This window comes from Vanessa cardui, chromosome 19, assembly GCF_905220365.1.
Source record: "Vanessa cardui chromosome 19, ilVanCard2.1, whole genome shotgun sequence".
NCBI classification, from domain to species: domain Eukaryota; kingdom Metazoa; phylum Arthropoda; class Insecta; order Lepidoptera; family Nymphalidae; genus Vanessa; species Vanessa cardui.
The window spans coordinates 9,445,480-9,466,526 of NC_061141.1; the positions used below are offsets into that span (position 1 = coordinate 9,445,480).

General features: G+C 36.9%; 1 protein-coding gene across 1 annotated transcript; it reads right to left on the minus strand.

Annotated features, from left to right (window-relative positions):
• Nucleotides 1–85: 85 nt before the first annotated feature.
• On the minus strand, nucleotides 86–20,742 carry LOC124537818 (ankyrin repeat and LEM domain-containing protein 2 homolog). The gene is made up of 14 exons (XM_047114741.1): nucleotides 20,549–20,742; nucleotides 20,202–20,460; nucleotides 19,342–19,506; nucleotides 12,361–12,524; nucleotides 11,105–11,245; nucleotides 9,908–10,081; nucleotides 8,412–8,570; nucleotides 7,604–7,773; nucleotides 5,401–6,443; nucleotides 4,296–4,417; nucleotides 3,481–3,635; nucleotides 2,815–2,946; nucleotides 2,258–2,429; nucleotides 86–1,635 (listed from the first exon to the last, which is right to left on the minus strand). Exons 2-14 carry the CDS (start codon nucleotides 20,446–20,448, stop codon nucleotides 1,543–1,545), a joined length of 2,937 nt encoding a protein of 978 aa, XP_046970697.1. The 5' UTR covers nucleotides 20,449–20,460; nucleotides 20,549–20,742; the 3' UTR covers nucleotides 86–1,542.
• Nucleotides 20,743–21,047: the final 305 nt, after the last annotated feature.

The following is a 21,047-nucleotide window of genomic DNA, read 5'->3' on the forward strand; positions in this document are numbered from 1 at the left end:
TGCAAATCAAAACATAATATTATATATACATAAATTTATCTTCGATATAAAAGTACAAACATTCTCTAATATTTTTATTATAATAAGTGCAACACTCTTATATATTTGGCGATCAGACAGAACTAAAACATAATAAATGCTTAATGTGATATCGTTATTGTCATACAAACGGATAACTTGGAATTGTACCTTGATTGAAATGCATATTTAGTTAAACACAAAAATATCTGACATTCCACAGATTCTATTTGAACATAAATCATTACCAACATTTCTTGTCAACAAATAAAGTTACCAAAGGCAAAGCTAGATTAAATTAAAGGCAATATGAATGCAAATGGATCCCACGATGCATTAAGATGTCAAACTATTTTACGTTAGAATATTTGAGTCTTACAATTTCAAATGTACAAAGTTGTAATACTGTGGGAATTCTCTATGCATAACTTAACTTAATCCAGCCATGCCCAGGGCTATCGTCACTCACCTAGAGGTTACAAAGTAAAAACTTAAAGTCAAAATAAAAATTATTCCACTGTTATAAAAACATAAATCTATAAATTATGAGATTATCTGTTACATAAAACATTTGTCTGAATTTAGTAAGTTAATATGAATTGTAATATTTTGTGATGTTAATATCTTATCAATAATAATAGTTGCAAAGTATACCCTTTGTATTTTAATAATCTCACAATAATATTTGATTGAGATAAATTTAATGTTTCATGATAATTTTGCAACAATTATTACAGTCTATATTTATTATTTAGTTTATTGAAATTAATGATTGATGAGTGTATAAAATTATAATGAACGAATTATTAAGGTAAAAAGTGCAAATAATAAAGTTACGAAAATATTAAATCTAGCGTACTAAAGTCGTATTCAATTTTTCATTTTCAAAAATTCCCTACTTTGCGTTTAACGCGTCACAATACTTTACCTAAAAATGTATTAAATCGTACTTTATCACCAGATTAGCATTATTTCTATACATAATTTATAGACGCAATAACCAATGCAGGAGTTTTCTTTACGCTCGTATTTCTATAATTCTGTTTGTGGACCGCTAAAACTTACAGGACAAATATAAAAACAGTCGTAAAACGCGGTACACGAGGAAATAACCGATTGAACGTACTCATGTGCTACAATAACATAGTATTAGGGTAGATTTATAACAGTACTCGTATATATCATCTTTTATCCTCAGGGTCCTAAAATTAATGTCAGATTATAAGCTGTCAGTATGTACCCTGAAGAATTAACATATCAAGTCTTTTATTTGGTCTTTAAAATAGCACAAAAGTTCTTCAAAGAGTATTTTCTGTATGTTATTCCACACATTCCTAAGATAGTATTACATTTGAGATGAGATTTCAACATATTTTTTCTCATCTAAACATTGTTAAAAATTAATAGAAATTAAAAAGAAAAATAGGGGAATCACTTCATATCCCCCAAACAACAAGGACAATCAATAATTATTTACAGCTGTCACAGAGTCGTTGAAATAAAATGGCAGTTTAGGAACAATACTCAAAAACCGAAACTAACATTATGGCCAACGTTTTTGGTCGCGAGCGCTGACCGTGGGGAGTTGGGGCCGGTCACTCGGAGCCAGTTTGACATCTGAAATAAAAAATATTTTTTAAATCCTCCAGATAAAGTACAGTATCATTATGAATAATTGTTTTTATTTGGTGTTAGAAGCCTTGATCAAGACTATCTGGATAGATACGATTTCTCAACTATTCCAACGCCAAACAACAATACTTAATTTTGTTGCGTGCCGGTTTGGAGGATGAGTGAGCCAGTGAAACTACAGACAAGGGACATAGCGTCTTAGGTCCAAATGTAAATAGACGTGATTGACGATATAAGAGATGGTTAATATCTCTACCTTCATGGCATTAATTACAACAGCAACAGCCTGTAAATTCCCACTGCTGGGCTAAAGGCCTCCTCTCCCTTTAAGGAGAAGGTTTGGAACATATTCCACCACGCTGTTCCACTGCGTTGGTGGAATGCACATGTGGCAGAATTTCTATGAAATTTGTCACATGCAGGTTTCCTCACGATGTTTTCCTTCACCGCTGAGCACGAGATGAATTATAAAGACAAATTAAGCACATAAATCAACGGTGCTTGCCTGGGTTTGAACCCGCAATCATCGGTTAAGATGCACGCGTTCTAACCACTGGGCCATCTCGACTCCATTAATTACAAATTTAGTCCAAATAAGAGCTGTTACCTGCAGCGTGACGGGTGCGTGTCGCTCCCGGCGCGGCGTGCTGCAGGCCCCCCGCGGCGTGCTGTGGCCCCCCCGGGGCGTGCTGTGGCCCCCCCGAGGCGTGCTGTGGCCCCCCCGGGGCGAGCCGCAGCCCAGCGACAACACGCTATCGTCCGCACTCGCCGACGACCAGCTGCCAATGAAACAGGTTCATGCTTGAAAAATAACTGACACTTATACAGTTTTATGTTTCTCACGTATACAGTGAGGTTCTCACTAGAGTTTGACTATATAAATAATTATCAAGAAAAATTGACGACCTCTGTGGTCGAGCGGTGTGTACATCGGTTTTCATGGGTACGCCACCTGAGGTTCCGGGTTCTATTCCCGGCCGAGTCGATGTAGATTATCAGTAATTTTCTACGTTGTCTTGGGTCTGGGTGTTTGTGGTACCGTCGTTGCTTCTGATTTCCATAACACAAGTGCTTTAGCTACTTACAATGGGATCGGGGTAATGTATGTGATGTTGTCTCATATTTATTATATAAAAAAAAAATCTTATATAAAATAACGCATACCCGTCTCTCTCGCTTGGTGTATACAAAGCCACGGTATGCCTCCAGCGGAACACATTGGGATAGGTATCGTGGGAGATGCGGACGTCTTTGATGGCTTCGAACACTAGCCGATCCATTTTCGTTGGTTCTTCGCTGAAATAATCAATAGTAAAGAGTTCTAATGAATTATAAAAGACTTTTACAGCAATCTATAAAATAATACAAACAAAAAAAGATGGTTGAAAATGACAAGGTTGTAAAAAATCTGGTAAATAAATTATAAAATTATTAGTTTATCTAACTTCAATGGAAGGAGTAAGATAAACACATACACATCCGTATTCCATATGCGATTTACAAAGTTCCCGGTGAATATATTAGTATCAATAACACACCATTCTGCTAAAACTAATATTCAGCTTATTTAGCAAAACTAATGGAATATTTTTTTTTTTATAATTTCCATTTACTTTTATAATAAGAAACAATTTGTAACCTAAAATCTGGGAAGGAACTGACTTCCAAAACACAGCGAAAGCTAGTTTGGAATTCAGGGCTGACATTTAATAATGTAAACATAAACTTGTGTGTGAAATAAATAAATAAATAAAAATTTTACTCCTTTCGTACTGATTTATATAAAGCTGCCTTTGAAACAGGCAGTACAACAGTTGTTTATATAATTACCCATATATAAAGGGTTCTGTGACAGCTCGATCGCTGGCATCTTGCATTTGGTCCTCTTTGTCCTCTTCCGGGTCCAGCGTAGGTTCTTCGGAAGCGGTCTGGTACGCTTCTTCGTTATCTGACTGACATGATACTACCGAGTCGTCGTCAGAAATCTGTAATTATAAAAATATATTAATGTGAATATTGTCTATCTTTTTATATTATGGTAACTCCATGGTATGGTATGGTATAGCTACCATTCATTCATTATATATTTTACCGCCAAACAGTACACTATTACACTATTATAAGTATCATTATAATAGTAATCTACTTTGAAGGCTAATAGGCTATTTGACAATGCGAAAAATAAATTGTGAATTATTGTAATCAATGTATATTATGAGTTTTAAAATGGTTATTTACTAACGAAACTTGAAAACAATACTTAATTTATTCAAAAATCAATAAATAAAAATGAATTTTTTCAAATGTTTATCACGTGACACAAAACGCTCCTGATTGAATGGGCATATGATGAAGTCACTTTGTTGAAAAACTTGCTTTTCTACTATATGTACCACAGATTAAAATACAGCAAAGTGACGTCACCGACCCCATTGCAGCGCCATTATGTCCAAGTAGCGTTTTCGCGCGTTATTTAAATGTGGAATTTTTAATATGATATTTTTCGGCAAATATGTACTAGAAATAAAAAAATCTACTTTTACTGGGTTCCTTAACCTCTACAAAATAATATAAAATGGATTTTAAAAACCAGTCAAATAGCCTATTGTACGAATGAATAGAGATGTAATATGAAAGTAAGTAACCTCAGCCTCGAGCACTTGGCACTTGGCGACGTCGACGCTGTAGAGCTGCGGCGCGCTGTCGCCGGCGGGCGAGTTCACACTCACGGGTTTCTCCACTTCGTTCGGTTGCGTTTTACCATCTCCTAGAATAGGTACTAAGTTGTTACACTTGTTAAACTATATACTAGCACACCATCTCACCTTCAACACGGATGCAAGTTATTAATAAGAGTTAGTGCTTAGTAAGTAAAATGATGAAACTCGCAATTTTATTGTAAAATATACATCAAAAATTGAGTATGGCTTATAGTTTCAAATTGAAAGGACAGATTATATATGGTAAAAATTCTTTGACGATCGATTGAGTAATTGAGGCAATGATGTTCTAGTAATCAGATATGTTATTAACGCGCAAAAAGTGAAGACTAGAAAACGTCCTAATTGTGACGTTTGCATTTAGTCGTTTTACGTAGTAATACGTTATAATACATCATAATTACGTAGTAATACGTTTTGCATAATTAAAACATCTAGTTATCCCCTTTACTTATTGTTTTTATCAAGCTATCCTTTTTACTTTTAACGAAACGTTAAATAAACGGTCTCCGGCGCGGCACACTTTTTTCTGTTGTTTAGTATGGATATAACATATCTATTTATTAGAATATCATTGAGTTGAGGTATGAAAACTTAATAAACCACTTTTGCTTTAGAAATATTAGTTATGACATCATTAACATATGTTAGCAATTGTCCGTAGTTATAGTACGACACAAATTAGATGTAGCATCGGAAAATGCAATGGAATGAAAATAAAACCGATTACTGCCGATTTATATAACCAATAGAAATAGCTCCCTATCGCGCCATTCGACGCTATTCGTCGCTATAGATTCACGCATCAGAGAAAGCAAGTGCATGTAAATCGACGCGTCAAATTGACGAATATATTAGGTCATATGATATTACAAGTTATTACGTTTGTGCAAAGATCATATTCGCATCAGAAACAAAATATTGATAATTTGGGATACCGTACTCAATTCGGATGTGATCGGATTTACGACTTTTGCCGATGAGACATCTAAGTTGTGTCGTACTATACATAAAAATAAATTAGACATACCAATGTCGTGATCGAACGTGAGCCTCTTAATGAAGCTCTCGCTCTTTGGACTCGTCGACAACATGGATCTATTCTTCCTGAAGGACGCATTCTTCTTACTGTTCCTCTCAAACACTTCTACCGTCCAATCACAGCGGCACTTGGCTGCCTTCTGCCATATTTCCGCGCACTCAGTTTCCGAGACCGCCGGCGCCTTCGTTACGACCGCCTCCGTCAAATCCTCGCATATGAAACTCGCGAGACACCTGACGTGCCCATCGATCACGTGATTCATCTTCACTCGGTGAGTTCTGTACGTAAAGGGTTTCCTCTCGTCGTCCGAACTAAAAATGTCATCGTTCGGACACCTCAACTTAACCAAGAACTCCACCAAGTTGTTGATGTCATCCAGTTCTTCAGTCTGCTGCTTCAGTTTGAAGACGACTAGCTGAGCTAATCTCGAGTGTATGAGGGCGAAGTCGATTGTCCGGAAGCGTTCGTCGTCCATGTATGTGTATATCGTGTGCTGAAGATGCTTTGCTTCGGACTTCAGAGATTCTCCGGCGACTTCCGGCTCGGCTGTCAGCGAAAATATTAGGGCGTCAGCGATTCGTTTGGCGAACACCTGGCATGTACGCTCAATGCAGAGCAGTCTGCTGACTGTGTGGTTAGAAGTGGGAGTGGACTCGCCGTTCGGTATCAGCGGTTTGGGGTTCGGCCGGCCCAGTCTCTGCCTGAGAGACTCCTTCTCCCTCCACTGTGGCGATCTGTCCGCCAACTGACAAGTCTTCATCGCCACGCAGAGCTCAGACATCGGACTCAGAATCGTATTCGCTATGCTTTGCTGAGATAGATTTCCTAGGCTGATTTTTGAGATTGTCAAGTCGTCTGCTATGTATTGAGATTGTATGCTGTCGCTGTACGCGAACGAGCAAGCCGTTTCGTATTTGGCTTTGAGATAATTCTCCAGAAGCGTGAGCCCCTCTGATGACCGAAGATCTGTGAATGTGTCCAGGAACGGCCAATACTCCTTCCAGTCCACTTTCATTTGCTCTGCCAAGTTTCTGCAAGATTGAAATATATTTATGAGTCGAAATGGCCCAGTGGTTAGAACGCGTATATCTTAACTGATTATTGTGGGTTCAAGCCAGGCAAGCACCGCTGATTCATGTGCTTAATTTGTCTTTATAATTCATCTCGTGCTCAGCGGTGAAGGAAAACATCGTGAGGAAACCTGCATGTGACAAATTTCATAGAAATTCTGCCACTTGTGTATCCCACCAACCCGCATTGGAACAGCGTGGTGGAATATGTTCCAAACCTTCTCCTCAAAGGGAGAGGAGGCCTTTAGCCCAGCAGTGGGAATTTACAGGCCGTTGTTGTTGTTATCTGTTTAAAACTAGGAATAACCTAAAATGATTGGTCAAGATCTCCAATAATCTATGATTTTTATTATGGAACATGATGGAAGAAGGTTGTATGCAGAGAAATATACTTTGATCTGTATTTATTTACGTTTAACAAAAGTAACAATATAATATATAAAATTAAAAAAAAGTTAAGTGGTAAATTATCAAGTTATATGTAATTGTTATTCAAACTTGATCTCCTCTTATTAAGAAACAAAAGAAATATATGTTGTTCATTTAAGGGCGATCTCTAAGTTGATTTCTAACGTTCACTGATTCAGTTCGTACTAAGCTTATTAATAGCTTATCATTTTACATTTTAATCATTGGCAAAATTCCAATTAATCCTGTGTATTGTATATTAAAAAGATTAGAGGGTTTTCTCCTTAATCTGCAAGGTGTTTTTTTTATGGTATAGGTTGGGGACGAGCATATGGGCCACCTGATGGTAAGTGGTCACCATCGCCCATAGACAATGACGCTGTAAGAAATATTAACTATTCCTTACATCGTCAATGTGCCACCAACCTTGGGAACTAAGATGTTATGTCTCTTGTGCCTGTAGTTACACTGGCTCACTCACCCTTCAGACCGGAACACAACAATACTGACTACTGTTATTTGGCGGTAGAATAACTGATGAGTGGGTGGTACCTACCCAGACGGGCTTGCGCAAAGCCCTACCACCAACTAAAATATGGTCCTTATAATAATTAGAAGTTAGAATTAAGGCTTGTGTATAATTTCTCCCTATTGGAATAAACTATACTTATAGAAAGAATCGTTTTAAGACTCCACTTCAAATATAATATTACCTGCCAACCGCCTCCAATCCTTTGGTCATTTCCTTGAGCCTGAAAGTCGGTTTCGCTGACCTCGGCGGAGTCTTCCAGCGTCGTCGGAAGGACTCCGCATCGTTGGCCTCCATGGGTCCGGCGAAAGCTCGGATCTCGTATCGAGGGGAAAGGGGATCCTGGTTCAAGTCCTGGTGATAATACGGCTATTAGTGTAATTGTTTCATTTGAAGTGTTAAATAGCCAATGTATGAAGTGCATTATTTGATGTGATGACAAAATTTCCGACGAGTAATATTTTGATTTGAAGGGATTTTCCCCCCTTTTTTTAGCACATAAAAAAAGGGCTAAGACAAAATACTCAGTTCAAATGAGTTTCAATATTTTTAATATAAAATTGCAACTATACTATTGTACGGCCCGATAGCACTCAACTCGCGTCGAGGTTTAAATAAAACTAATTATAACGGATGAATCGCGTATATTAATTAGTTTTAAAACATCCCGACGTTTCGAGCACTTTGCAGTGTTCGTGGTCACGGGTAGGCACATATTTAAATGTGTAATAATCGCGAAAATTTAAGACAACATTATCGCGTCGAGGTGTGTGGCGGGAGGGGGGGGGGGGTAGGTGCGGCCCGATAGCACTCAACTCGCGTCGAGGTGTGTGGAGGGAGGGGGGGGGGGGAGATGCGGCCCGATAGCACTCAACTCGCGTCGAGGTGTGTGGAGGGAGGGGGGGGGGGGGAGATGCGGCCCGATAGCACTCAACTCGCGTCGAGGTGTGTGGGGGGTGAGGGGGTTGCGGGTGAAATGTCGGAATGCAGACCGGCGGCTCGGCGGGCGTGAAGGGGCGGCCGATGGTGGGCGCTCCGCTGCCGTCGTCGGCGTGCAGCACGGGCACGTAGTAGCGCTCCGACAGCATGCGCCGGATGCGCGCCGACGCCTCCGCCCCCGCCGCGCCGCCCGACGCGCGGCTGCAGATCACCTGCGAAATTTACGGGCTGGTGATGATTATGATGATGATGATGATGATGATGATGATGATGACGACGATGATGATGGTGGTGATGATGATGATGATGATTATGATGATGGTGGTGATGATGATTATGATGATGGTGATGATGATGACGACGATGATGATGGTGATGGTGATGATGGTGATGACGACGATGATGATGGTGGTGATGATGACGATGATGATGATGATGGTGATGGTGATGGTGATGATCATGACGAATGTATATTTTATCTTTATTCCCCCTTCTCTGATAAGTTAGTTTTATATTTCTGAGGATTTACGTTTCTTTTTTAACTATTACTTTTTCTTTTTTTATGACATAGGTTCAACATGACGTGGAAAGTGACTACCACCGTCTATGGACATCTGCAACACCACGGGGATTGCAGGTGCGTTGCCAGCCTTTAAGGAAGGAGTACGCTCTTTTCTTGAAGGTTCCCATGTCGTATCGGTTCGGAAAAACCGCCACGAAAGCTGGTTCCACAAAGTGGTTGTGCGAAGCAGAAAATGTCTAATAAATCGCGCTGTTGTGGATTTTCGGACATCGGATTTTTTGACGAGATGTCCAAAGGTGAAATTCAGCGGCCGGGACTAATCCGAACAATTCCCCGTGAAAAATTCGGTAGAAGATGCAGAGTGTTCCAACATCTCTACGCAAAGCCAAAGGATCAAGGAGATCGGAAAGGGCTTGATCGTCGATAACTCGAGCCGCTCTACGTTGGATACGGTCAAATGGAAGGAGCTGGTACTGGGGACACCCGCCCAGAGGTGAGAACAGTACTACATGTGAGGCCGAATTTGCGCCTTGTAAAGTTTTAGGTTTCTGATTCGATTGTTCATTATATATAAATTAATCTACAAATAATTATCACATGTAGTTATAAAATAATGATTACTATTACTGGTATTTCAAATGTGATAAGAAGGACATCATAATCTGTGCTCCATCACACACGAGGATTTTGATTTGTATTTAAAACAAAGTTTGGCTAATGGACCAACTGATGCCAAAAAGTCCCCAAACTCAAACTCAAACTCAAACTCAAATATCTTTATTCAATATAGAAGCATTACACTTTCTTATTGATGGTCAATTGAAACACTACCACCGGTTCGGAAAGAAAATACCCTGACCTGAGAAGAACCGGCGAAAGAAACTCAGCGGGATTTTTTTTTTTTGTTTGTCTTATGTATTATATAAATAAACAATTTAATATGAGATGAAATAGCCAGGAGGCGATCGTATCATCCCCACATATTGGCATCTAGCCTTGGCACAGTCGGAACACCGCAGTACTTACATCTTTTGGCATTTCCCCGTGCTTGTTCTTGGCGGTCTTGTTGCACTGCGGAAATGACGTCAGAACGTCGACGGCGTTTTCCGCTCCGAACTTAGCGGCGAAGTGGAGGGGCGTCTCGTTCATTGCCTTGTCGGGGGTGTTGAGGTATCTATCCACCAGTATTGACGCGAATTCCTTGAATTAAATATCACTTTTTGAAATATTTCATTATGATTAATGTAATTACGATAAATATAAAAAAATATATACAACAACAACCTGTAAATTCCCACTGCTAGGCCAAAGGCCTCCTCTCCCTTTGAGGAGAAGGTTTGGAACATATTCCACCAGGCTGTTTCAATGCGGTTGGTGGAATACACATGTGGCAGAATTTCTATGAAATTGAATACATGCAGGTTTCCTCACGATGTTTTCCTTCACCGCTGAGCACGAGATGAATTATAAAGACAAATTAAGCACATGAATCAGCGGTGCTTGCCTGGGTTTGAACCCGCAATCATCGGTTAAGATGCACGCGTTCGAACCACTGGGCCATCTCGAAAAAATATATATTAATATTAAAAATGTGAAAGTAACTTTGTCTATCTGTTTGTCTGCCGTTCTTTCACAACTAAACTGCTGAACCGAATTTGATGAAATTTCGTATGAAGCAAACTTGAGCTCCAAGAAACGACACGAGCTACTTTTTTGCCTGACACATGATAACAAACATCATAAAACGTGACTGGAGCTGTGCGCAACTACTCTTATATAAATAGGCAGGCGAACTGACAATTGGGCTACCTCAACTACCACTACCCATCATCATCAAACACTACTGTCAAGCATTTTCTTGGTGGTAGGGCTTTGTGCAAGCCCGTCTGGGTAGGTACCACCCACTCATCAGTTATTCTACCGCCAAATAACAGTACTTAGTATTGTTGTGTTCCGGTTTGAAGGGTGAGTGAGCCAGTGTAACTACAGGCACAAGGGACATAACATCTTAGTTCCCAAGGTTGGTGGCGCATTGAGGATGTAAGGAATAGTTAATATTTCTTACAGCGTCATTGTCTATGGGTTATGGTGACCACTTACCATCACGTGGCCCATATGCTCGTATGCCAACCTATACCATAAAATAAAAATAAAAAAATACTTAGTACTTCTGTAAATGAAAACTATTAAAAAAAAATAATGTTCTTTTTTTAAAAATTCTACCTTGCAGGCTTCTGGGTCGGCGTCCATCCCGTATAACGTTTGCACGAAGGTCGGATTCCCAACCGTGGTCAGTATGAGGTTGCAGATCTCAGCGTTCATAGATTTCGCTGCTATGTGAAGTGCGTTGTACCGAGCTCCTTCCTAAAAACATGAACATTATATTAATCGTGATAATTTCGTCTTCTGTTTTGCGCAAAACATGTCGTAGTGCACAATAGGCTATTTGACTAGTTTTTAAAATCCATTTTATATTATTTAGTAGAGCTTAAAGAACCCAGTAAAAGTTGATTTTTTTATTTCTAGTACATATTTGCCGAAAAATATCATATTATAAATTCCATATTTAAATAACGCGCGAAAACGCTACTTAGACAATCTGGCGCTGCAATGGGGTCGGTGACGTCACTTTGCTGTATTTTAATCTGTGGTACATATAGTAGAAAAGCAACGTTTACAAGAAAGTGACTTCATCATAAGCCTGGCCAATCAGGAGCGTTTTGTGTCACGTGACAAACGTTTGAAAAAATGCATTTTTATTTATTGATTTTTGAATAAATTAAGTATTATTTTCAAGTTTCGTTAGTAAATAACCATTATTAAACTCATAATATACACTGATTACAATAATTCACAATTTATTTTTCGCATTGTCAAATAGCCTATTGTGTGCGAAAACATGAGCATTCGATTTTCACTCATGATTTGATCGAATCGAAATTGCGACAGGAAAAACATCTTTCTTTAGATTTTAAAATCATGTCATAGCGCAATCTTTACCTTTTTTATCAGTATCTATTGTGATCAGAGATAAAAGATAGATTACGCAATGTCTAGTCATGTTGTATAACATAAATTAAACTTTTAAAATGATTCACTCGTAATAATGTGATGATTACATACGTCTCATTATAATTCATTTTATTATCATAATTAGATACAAAATAGCTGCATAATTGTTACGTTTTCGGATAGAATATGAGATAAAACTGCTAATATATACTAATATTATAAATGTGAAAGTAAGCACTAGCGCGCACTGGTAACTTTTGTCACGGTGACTGTTTCGTCACTCTTGTCAAGTCCGTGAATATGTATAGATGCAGACACAAATGTCACCCAATTGTCACGTCGTAAAGTGCGCGCACCTATATACATATTCATGGACTCGACAAGAGTGACGAGACAGTCACCGTGACAAAAGTTACCAGTGTTACCAGTAATTTTATATTTATTTAAATTATATTTTAATGGCTCACCTGAACGATAGCGGGTGTGTTCCCACTGCTGACGAGGTACCGCGGATTATCCCAGACGCGATCCCGTACAGTGCAAGCCAACCCCGCCTCGATCGCCTTTCGGAGCGCCACCATGTCTTGAGGAGATGGAGCCTTGAATGGATATGGTTTTTCGCCCATTAACGCTGGAAATAATTTAAAAAAACTTAGGGCCAATTGCTTTAGACTAGCTCGTCCCGACTTCGTATTAATTAAATAAATATTTTATCATTGTTCTTGATCGTAGCGAGCGCCATTCACGGGGGTCAATCTAGTCCAGCTAAAGACCACTCGATCGAAAGAAGAAGTTCTTTCATCAAAATCCGTCTAGCCATTTGAGAGTTCAGTGACATACACAAAAAAAAATATGTATACAAAAAGTATGTTTCAAGAATATTTTTATGTATGTATGAAACGTATTGTTATTTAAATATTTAGATTTTGAAATATGCAATTGATAGTTGGATGCATGGTTGGTGTGCGATAAGATCATTTTCTTCGGATTTCGGAAATTTTATAAATAATATAATGCTCTGCGTTGAATAGAACCTGGGATATATCTAATTCCCGTGGCATTCTGTAACATGAGTGCCAACCAGCATTGTAACCTCGAAAGGAGAGTAGGCCTTAGCCCTAACAAAGGAAATATACAAGCTGTTACTTTTAGATAATTTTACAGCATACTATGTTCCAGAATTTCTTTACTTATTATACATTTAATAAAAAAATATAAACACATATAATAGTATGTAAATACGTTTAAATAAAACCTATATTCAACACTAATAAATCAACAATATTGTATATAGAAAAATTATGTAGATATAATAATTGAGATTGATAGACTTCGAACCGTTTGATCGATTGCCATGAAAATTGTTACCAAAGAATGTATGTAACATTGTTTCGTAAAGGAAAGTCCGATACAATCTACCTTGCTTCTAGATCGCATTTCTAAATATCGTCTTCTATACCGTGGAAACGATTGTCATACTAATGAGTATTTATTTGTGCAGGGATACTTTAGCAAAAGCCATATCGGATGATAATTTACTTCATCATAGGTATCTAGAGAAGAATCAGCTGATTAGTGACCGCCAGTAGAGTTTCCGTCGGGGTCGCTTAGCCGGTGATCTTCTAGTTTACCTTACACACAGGTGGGCGGAAGCAGTTGAGAGCAAGGGGGAGGCATTAGCAGCCAGTTTGGACATAGCGAAGGCTTTCGATCGCGTGTGGCACAAAGCGCTTCTTTCGAAGCTCCCTTCCTATGGGCTTCCCGGGAAATTATGCAACTGGATAACCAGCTTTTTGGTTGATGGGAGCATCAAGGTCGTTGTAGACGGTGCATGCTCTGACATAAAATTCGTCAATGCTGATGTTCCACAAGGCTGCGTTCTATCACCCACTCTGTGTCTTCTGAATATCAATGACGTGTTGCAAATAAGTAACATAAATTGCTATGCAGACGACAGTACCGTAGACACCTTATACACCGGCCGGGCTAACATTTCTCGGGAAAACGTCTAAGAGAACCGGAACCAACTTGTGTCTGAAATCGAAGTCTCGAATTGGGGCAGGCTCAATTTAGTCCATTTCAACCCCAAAAAGACGCAAGTTTGCGCGTTATTCGCTAAAAAAAAAACATTTGTCGTATCTCCACGATTTGAGAACATTCCGATAGCCGCTACAGGTAGTATCGGAATACTTGGCGTTGATATTTCGAGCCTCGTTCAGTTCCGCGGTCAAGTGGAAGGCAAAGCCAATTGGCTTCAAAAAAGCTGGGTGTGCTCAGCAAGGCGAGACAGTATTTCACGTCGACCCATCGCCTAAAACTTTACAAGGCGCAAATTCGGCCTCACATGGAATACTGCTCTCACCTCTGGGCGAGTGCTCCCCAGTACCAGCTCCTTCCATTTGACCGCATCCAACGTAGAGCGGCACGAGTTATCGACGATCAAGCCCTTTCCGATCTCCTTGATCCTTTGGCTTTGCGTAGAGATGTTGGATCACTCTGCATCTTCTACCGAATTTTTCACGAGGAATGTTCCGAGGAATTGTTCGGATCAATTCCGGCTGCTGAATTTCACCTTCGGACATCTCGTTTCTTAGACATTTTCTGCCTCGCACAATCACTTTGTGGAACCAGCTTTCGCCGGCCGTTTTTCCGAACCGATATTACATGGGAACCTTCATGAAAAGAGTGTACTCCTTCCTTAAAGGCCGGCAACGCACCTGCGGTGGTCGTCACTTTCCATCCGGTGAGCTACCTGCTCGTTTGCCACCATTCTCATAAAAAAAAATCATTATCCGCTTGCCCTTATCCCAACTTTATTCGGAGTCGGCGCAGCATGTCCTCTCCGTCGGACGTCATCTCACAAGTAACATTCCTTCCAAACATATCTTCTTTCACACAATCCATCCATCGTTTCTTTAGTCGTCCTCTACCTCTATATCCATCAAAGGATGTGTCCTTTATAATATTATAATTAGCATTAGCTAGTAGGCAATAATTATGAAAGCTAAGATAACGTTAATGCAATTAATTAATTTTAAGCAAACTAATTCTATATCGGCCGCGTAGTGCAAATCGACGAATACTTTTTTAATAAGGATAATTGGATTAAAGCTCGTTTCCAACGCAAGATAGATCGATAACAATATTTGTGCACAGTAATCCCATTGTAAATGTGATTTGTTTTAAAAGAGCAACTATGAGAGTTTTTCGCCGTATTTTCTAGATGTATTCCGAAAAGATCGTAGAGAAACCATTAAAAAAATCTTTACTGTACAGTTTATTTGAATAAAAGACATTGGATTTCCGTTTCAAAGTCTCTATGCTAGAGACTTAGTAGTCAGTGACGTAGCTATCGTAGGGCCAGGTGGTGCAGTGCATCAGGGCCCCGGAATTCAGGGGGCCTTCTAATCTATACCTTAAGCTTCTGAAACTAGAAAACCACGACCCTGCGCACACGATTTCTTATTTATATTAATTATAATTTTAAAGGGTAATTATTAGTTAAAGAGGGATGGGAAAGAGGGGATGAGGGCCCGATTATTTTTCTATGGACCGGGGCTCTTCCACACTTATAAAATAAATAAATTGTATATATTAATAGCGTAAGCCAATTTTTTGTTCCAGTTATTATGGGACAATAGCTGTACATAGAAAATTTGTTTTGGTGTCATTTTGAAATGCTTCAGCCCTAAATGTGCACAAAAAAGGATTCCTGATTGCAATTTACAAAATGGCTACAATTAAAAAAAAAAAACAATTAATTCAGGCGAAGGTGATACTATTAACTTCCTAATAATATATCACGCTACTAACCCATTCTTGACTGTAAAAACTTTATATCGGATAGTCTTAAATTTAACACTCGGAAATTGAATGATAGACCAAGAGAGATTGAGGTAGTTTTCTATTATAGTACGAGAATCTCAAATAACAACAAACAATTAAACAAACTCTATTTCAAAGACGATTCATTTTTATTCAATTAGTAAATACTTGTCATATCAAATGTAGTTTTTAATGATTTTATGAATTAGTCAGATAGTCACTAACAACTAATGACGTAATGTTTTATCCTACTTTTAAAATACTTTTGAGAAAAAGATTAACTACTGAGTTACTTACCGGTTATTCTAGTTAGAATCTACATTACGGTCCGTCAATAACTTCAATTAATTCTTGTAAAATGACGATTACTATTGTAAATAGGCTATTTGAATGATGAATATTTTGTGTTTTTAATTACGACATAAAATATACATATATAGATTTTGGTGCTGCAATGATAAATTATTGTAGTCTTAGTAATAGGTTTCTTTAAAAACTTCTTTGGGAATCGTGAGCAGTTTTCCTGTAGTTTTAAGCCCATGTACATTTAGAAAATTCGAACGATATATATATTAATAATATGTTAACATTGAACTGTCCGACGAAAGCTATTTACGATGTGACCTAATTCTGTCGTTTATTATATATTTTAATGTCGCTACTCACGAATGTGTCTGTTGTTACCTGATTTTGGCCCGTGTTATTGTAACCTATTTGGCCTAATGTATTACATGCAAAGTTTATTAAATAAACGTATATATATAATACTCTTTATTGCACTGAGAAATTTTACATAGAAGTTTTAAACATGAAATTTTTGTTTACAATGGCGGGCTTATTTCTAAAAGAAATTTCTTCCAGCCAACCCACAGTTGTAAGAGATAGTGTTATATAGCAGGTATAAATAGTGCAACATTAGATACTCTTAGTAACATTATATAAAAGAAACAATATTAATATAATATATATTACGCTTACATAAATATATATAATAGAATAAATACATATATATTAAATTATTATACTTATACTACATCTAAATACACAAATATTATAAATATATCTACCGTACAAAAATAAATAAATAAATTAAAAAAAAAAGATAATGGTAAATTTGTCAAATTTATGAAAGTTGTGAGAGAAAGTGCTCTTTTACTCTTTTTTTAAAGAGGTTGATATTTGGACTCTTTTGGATGGATTTTGGGAGACTGTTCCAGAGATATGCTGCACGTACCGTGAAGGAGTTAAGCAGAAACTTTGTATTACATCTAGGCACTTCTAACTCTGAAGTAATACAGGAACGTCTAGAACGTGTTGGAGGAGGAAGAAGATTGAAACGGGAGCGAAGGTAAGCAGGAGAATTTGGATCATTAAGAATATTAAAGAGGACTGAAAGGATGTGCATATCACGGCGAAGGCGGATAGGGAGCCATTTAAGTTGAGTACGAAATGCATGTACGAATATATCATTGTCAGATGCGTCCGCACCTGTTTTGTTTAAATATATCAATTGCTAGTTTATAATCGCTGTTCGCTTGCGTTTTAGGAGTTAAGCACAGTGGTGGATTTACAAACCGCTAGTAGGCTATTCAATTTTTGCCGCACCTAATTTTTTTGCAACATGTATGATTTGTGTTCTATCGTCCTCATTACATCGGTTTTTTCCCGTTATTAGTATGTTTATAAACTAAGTGATATTTCTGTCAATTACTAGAATATTTTTCCAACCCGCTATGTAGTGATGAGTAAAAGGATTACGGACATAATGTGTATATAATTTCTGTAAGATAATAACAAATTTGGGCTAAATTTGCCGCCCTAGGCTCCAGCTTACTTAGCCTATTGGTAAATCCGCCATCGTAACAAATTTCATCAAATTCGATTTTGATTCCAACAGACAGATAAGTAATTTCGAATTTATAACGTTAGTATAGATAGAATACTTATAATTACATACTATTTTATAGTAGACCAAACCCAAATCAAATAAGCATTATCTATATTAATATTATAGGTAAATGTGAAAGTAACTCTACCTGTCTATCTGTCGCTCTTTCACTACCAAACCGCTGACCCGATTTTCATGAAATTTGATAGGAATCAAACTTCTCTCCACTCCAAGAAAGGACATGGGCTACTTTTTTTGCCTAACACTTGACAACTAACACCCTATAAAGCGAGCGAAACCGCAGGCGACTACTAGTATAAGATATAAAAATAATAATAGAATATTTTCAGTTGGTACTAATCAAAAGAAATATATAATAATAGGCATAGATTTGTCTGCCTTCTAACACACTCACACATGGGATCAAACCCAAATATTTAGATTATTTATATATCTAGATAGCGCCGCGCTACAAAAGAACTAAAACAAACGAATCAGCTTTATTATGTTGGTGTGGGTGACACTCACCAAACATTATACTTTACTAGTGTGCGTTTACTTAGTGGCCAATCACTGGCCACTATCTGAAACACTCTCCGCTTTCTAACTAGACAAAACTACAGATGATATAATTCACACAAATGCAGTTTGTCTATTTTGTAAAAAAAAGCATGTTATTATTCTTATCTGATTTATATTAAATATCCGTTAAAGATATACATTTTACATTACAAATAAGCTATAGATAAATAAAGCACTGTCTAGAATCAATTCCTCTTAAGATAACATAATCAGGTCGGTTTGAAAATATCTTAAGTGATATGAGGATATTGCCCTCGAACAAAAAGGTGTTTCAATATACATTTAGATAAAAAATATATATATTCTCATTAGCGACATTTATCACTTTATCCATCTATTTGTCAGATATTTTTTATGAATCTAAAAGACAAATCAAACAAACTTGCAAATCATTTCAGATGTAATCTGGAAACAAATGAGAGCAAAAGAAACATTGGATTTGGGTTCAGTATTTTTTTTTTAATTGCTCAGCATTCTAGCTTCTGTATTCTTGAGTAGTAAATAGTTTTTAATCTAACTAATATATATATGTACTAATTAGAATTGTTATCTATCACTCATACATATTTATCATGTAGTGATGAATACATGTTTTGATCATTCTACAAGCATGAACAGATATATTTTACCTAAAATTATAAATGTGGAAATGACTGATGTTTATTTGTTTTCTATACTTTCACATCCTTACTACATACACAATCATCTTGAAATGATGTCTAGGAGTGGAGTAAGAGTGTGTTAGGGGGATAAGAGAGTTGGATGTGAATGATTGAAAGAATAATTTGGGACAACTGCACATAAAAAAGATTGTAAAAACTTCAGAAAAGGAAATATAATACGTAAACATCAGCCACCCCCCCCGCAAGATGTTGTATCAAATGATCAAGACTATCATCCAAAAGGAAGGAAAAGACATGCACCAACCCCAATAAATTTGAATAGCAGATACTAAAGGTTGTCAAGACTTCATAAAAGAAAATAGAATACCTATAACCTGCCACCCACTCTGTATATCGTATTTGAAAGCAAGTAATACATAATTTAAAAATTGTTTAAATTACAAATACTATTCGTCAAGATGTTGATCCATATGAGCAAGTCGTTCAAAAATAAATTAAACACTATCAAGAATAAATAATAATATACTCACAGTTTCCATGTCCTTCATGTAATGAATGGGTATCAGTCGGTTCTGCCCCTCTCAAAGCAAAAGCTACAGCATCCTGGTGGGATCGGAACATTTTGAACCTGGCAGATTTGTACTGGCGTACCAATTCCATAGCGTCCGATTTATTTTTATAAACATGTAGAGGTTCTGTGAATTATTATTTATTATCAATAAATGACCAATACATCTACAAACTGTTTTTCTTCTATAAATAAAATTAATGCACAGTTTTTGTAAGTATAAAAATAACAAGCCAAAGTACATATGTAACATCTCACTTTGGTAAAAACAACATAAGAATTATATTAGAAAAGCAGTTTGGTTCCATCAGACGGCCAACTGTGTTAACTGTCATTGGTCAAATCAAATAGTATGCACATCCATGGCTTTTCCCACAAGCAAGAGGAAAGATGTTACACATAAATTAATTTTTATATTTAACAATATTTACAAGTACTATTTCATTATGTCAAATTGACTCAAGAGTTTTCTGCTTAGTTCTAATATAGATGACCATATGATCATCTATAGTGATGGTAGTGATATAAATAGAAATTTAAATCTATCAATTTACTAAGTTATAGTTTTAAAACAATGAGTTCGAATGTAAATATGATATATCCTACATTAAGTTCATCTAGGCGTATCTAAAATAGTCTATAAAAGCTGTAACAAATTCTACCTTACAAATAATATTAGTTTTGGTATGAAAGTGATATTATTCAAGGTAATATTGTATATTTCAATAATAAATAAATAATAGTCCGTTTACTACCGTTTGACCCAAATCTAAATGATAAGATTATGTTTGTGATAACATTAAAAATAAACAAAAAAGTTACCACTTTCGGATCCTTTGTCAATCTCAAATGGTATGTAGACACCATAGTAGCTAACCGAGGGTTCGGTAGATGTCGGACTCTCAGAACTAAGTCTCTTCCCAAGAGTGGACACTCTACTGGAAGTTCTTAAAAGCCTACTAAATAAACCTATCGCCCCATCTTTTTTATCAGTTGGCGATATACATATTTCTTCTTTCATACCCCCAATATCCTTATTGCACTCCGGAATGAGCACAGCCTTCGACATTTCGTCTCGTAACTGAAATTGGTAAACAAAAAAATTCTGTTTTGTTTGTGACGCAAACGATTTATTTTTAAAACTTCGCTTTATAGTCAATTTAACTTACTTAAATCTGTTATAAACTCATATTCAAAAATTTGCAATTATATGTGAGTTTATTATTTCAATATTTTTTACATAAATTAAATTCACAATAAAAACAATGCTGTGTATCAAACTGAAAATGAAAATTGAACTACAAGTAGAGTAGCGAGTCGTACGATGCGATGACGCGGGTGACGTTTCTGTCTGACGTAGAAATTTTGCACAGACAACATAACAACGTTCATAATTTAAATAAACAATACAATGCACCTTTTTTACTCAGTATATCTGATCTGCATTTCTGAATTGATGTTTTTTAAAGTACTTCTTAAAAAAAATCACAGACTTAATAATAATCTATGTTCTTTTGTATTTTATTTTAAACCATATAATATATACTCTTACATTTGGTCAAGATCAAGATAGTTGATTGATAATGCCGTTTGTAGTTATAGCACGTAACTTTAGATTAATCAATGATAGAGAAATATTTAATAAAAAAAAATTGTCAATTTCAAAAA